At 42.7% G+C, this 1,580-nt stretch overlaps 1 protein-coding gene across 2 annotated transcripts in view; it reads left to right on the top strand.

The window, feature by feature from the left end:
• The window catches only part of Map4k5 (mitogen-activated protein kinase kinase kinase kinase 5), a 92,043-nt gene that overhangs the window by 76,198 nt on the left and 14,265 nt on the right, over positions 1 to 1,580 (top strand). For both annotated transcript variants that reach the window (XM_005343153.3, XM_026779255.1), the window contains exons 26-27: positions 617 to 720; positions 1,115 to 1,292. In XM_005343153.3, coding sequence (XP_005343210.1) covers positions 617 to 720; positions 1,115 to 1,292 — 282 coding nt within the window. The remainder of the gene's footprint in view (positions 1 to 616; positions 721 to 1,114; positions 1,293 to 1,580) is intronic.

Below are 1,580 nucleotides of genomic sequence, written 5' to 3'. Positions count from 1 at the left end.
TTTTTTTTTTTGGTTTTCGAGACAGGGTTTCTCTGTGGTTTTGGAGCCTGTCCTGGAACTAGCTCTGTAGACCAGGCTGGTCTCGAACTCACAGAATTGACTCTTGTAGACCAGACTGGCCTCGAACTCACAGAGATCCACCTGTCTCTGCCTCCCTGCCGAGTGCAGGGATTAAAGGCGTGTGCCCGGCCAAATAATTTTTTCTTCTGTACTGCAAAAAGCCGCTGGCATTTCCTCACACCAGCATCTGCCTTCATAAAGAAAAATAACTTGAGCCAGGCAACCCGCACATCTATATTCCCAGCACTTGGGAAGTAGAGGCAGACAGACCTCTGTGAGTTCAGTCCCAGCCTGGTCTACAGAGTGAGTTCCAGTCCACCCAGAGCGAGACCCTGTCTTAAGAAAAAGGAAGAAAGAAAGAAAGAAAGAAAGAAAGAAAGAAAGAAAGAAAGAAAGAAAGAAAGAAGGAAAGAAAAGAAAGGAAAGAAAGGTCTCTTAGCTTTTAGATGGATGTAGTTCGGCTGTCACTGAGCTAAACTATTTTCTCACAAAATCAGTCAGTGTTGTGCATGTGGGTAGGATTTTTATTTATTTATTTTTTCTTCTTTCTTTTCAGTTAGAAACCCTTACACGGGACATAAATACCTCTGTGGAGCTTTGCAGTCTGGAATTGTCCTGCTTCAGTGGTATGAACCGATGCAGAAATTCATGTTGATAAAGGTACGTGGAGCTTTCTTAACATCTTCATCTTGACAAAGCACTGTGTGTTACTTCAGCAGGCTGAGGCTGTAATTACTGCTCTTAGGGACAGCCCTCAGAGTTGGTGCGACGTGTGTGTGTGTGTGTGTGTGTGTGTGTGTGTGTGTGTGTGTGTGTGTGTGTTATGTTCTTAGCAATATCTTCTCTGTAACTTACTGTTACTTCAAAGCTTCTGGAATATTTTTCTGAGTCTCTGTAAAGACTCTCAGGCTCATGGCCACAAAGGTGAGCTTGGATAGACTGAGGCAGGGTGGCCCCCACCCTTTCAGCTGACTTCACTAACACCTGTGAAGGGAAGATTGCTACATTTCTTTTTCTTTTTCCTCTTGTTTTTTTTTTGTTGTTGTTGTTGCAGCATTTTGATTTTCCTTTACCAAGTCCATTGAATGTGTTTGAAATGCTGGTGATACCAGAGCAGGAGTACCCCATGGTGTGTGTAGCTATCAGCAAAGGCACAGAGTCAAACCAAGTAGTTCAGTTTGAGACAATCAACTTGAATTCTGCATCTTCCTGGTTTACAGAAATTGGTGCGGGTAAGTGGTTTTCACTTTATGGTAAAATATCCACGCTTTTGCTTGTACTAGATACAGAAGACTTCATCTCAGTCATTGTGGGCGCCTAATAAAAATGCAAGCATAATTTTTCACGTAAGCCCAAGAAATTACCCTCCATGTAGTTTGTGGTCTCCATTTGCTTAAAGACATTTTTTAACGTAGGTGACACACATGTTCATAGGGTGAGTTTAACGTAGGTGACACACGTGTTCATAGGGTGAGTTTAACGTAGGTGACACACGTGTTCATAGGGTGAGTTTAACGTAG

The sequence above is a fragment of the Microtus ochrogaster genome, chromosome 1 (assembly GCF_000317375.1).
Source record: "Microtus ochrogaster isolate Prairie Vole_2 chromosome 1, MicOch1.0, whole genome shotgun sequence".
Lineage (NCBI taxonomy): Eukaryota > Metazoa > Chordata > Mammalia > Rodentia > Cricetidae > Microtus > Microtus ochrogaster.
This window is presented reverse-complemented; position numbering and strand designations above follow the sequence as displayed.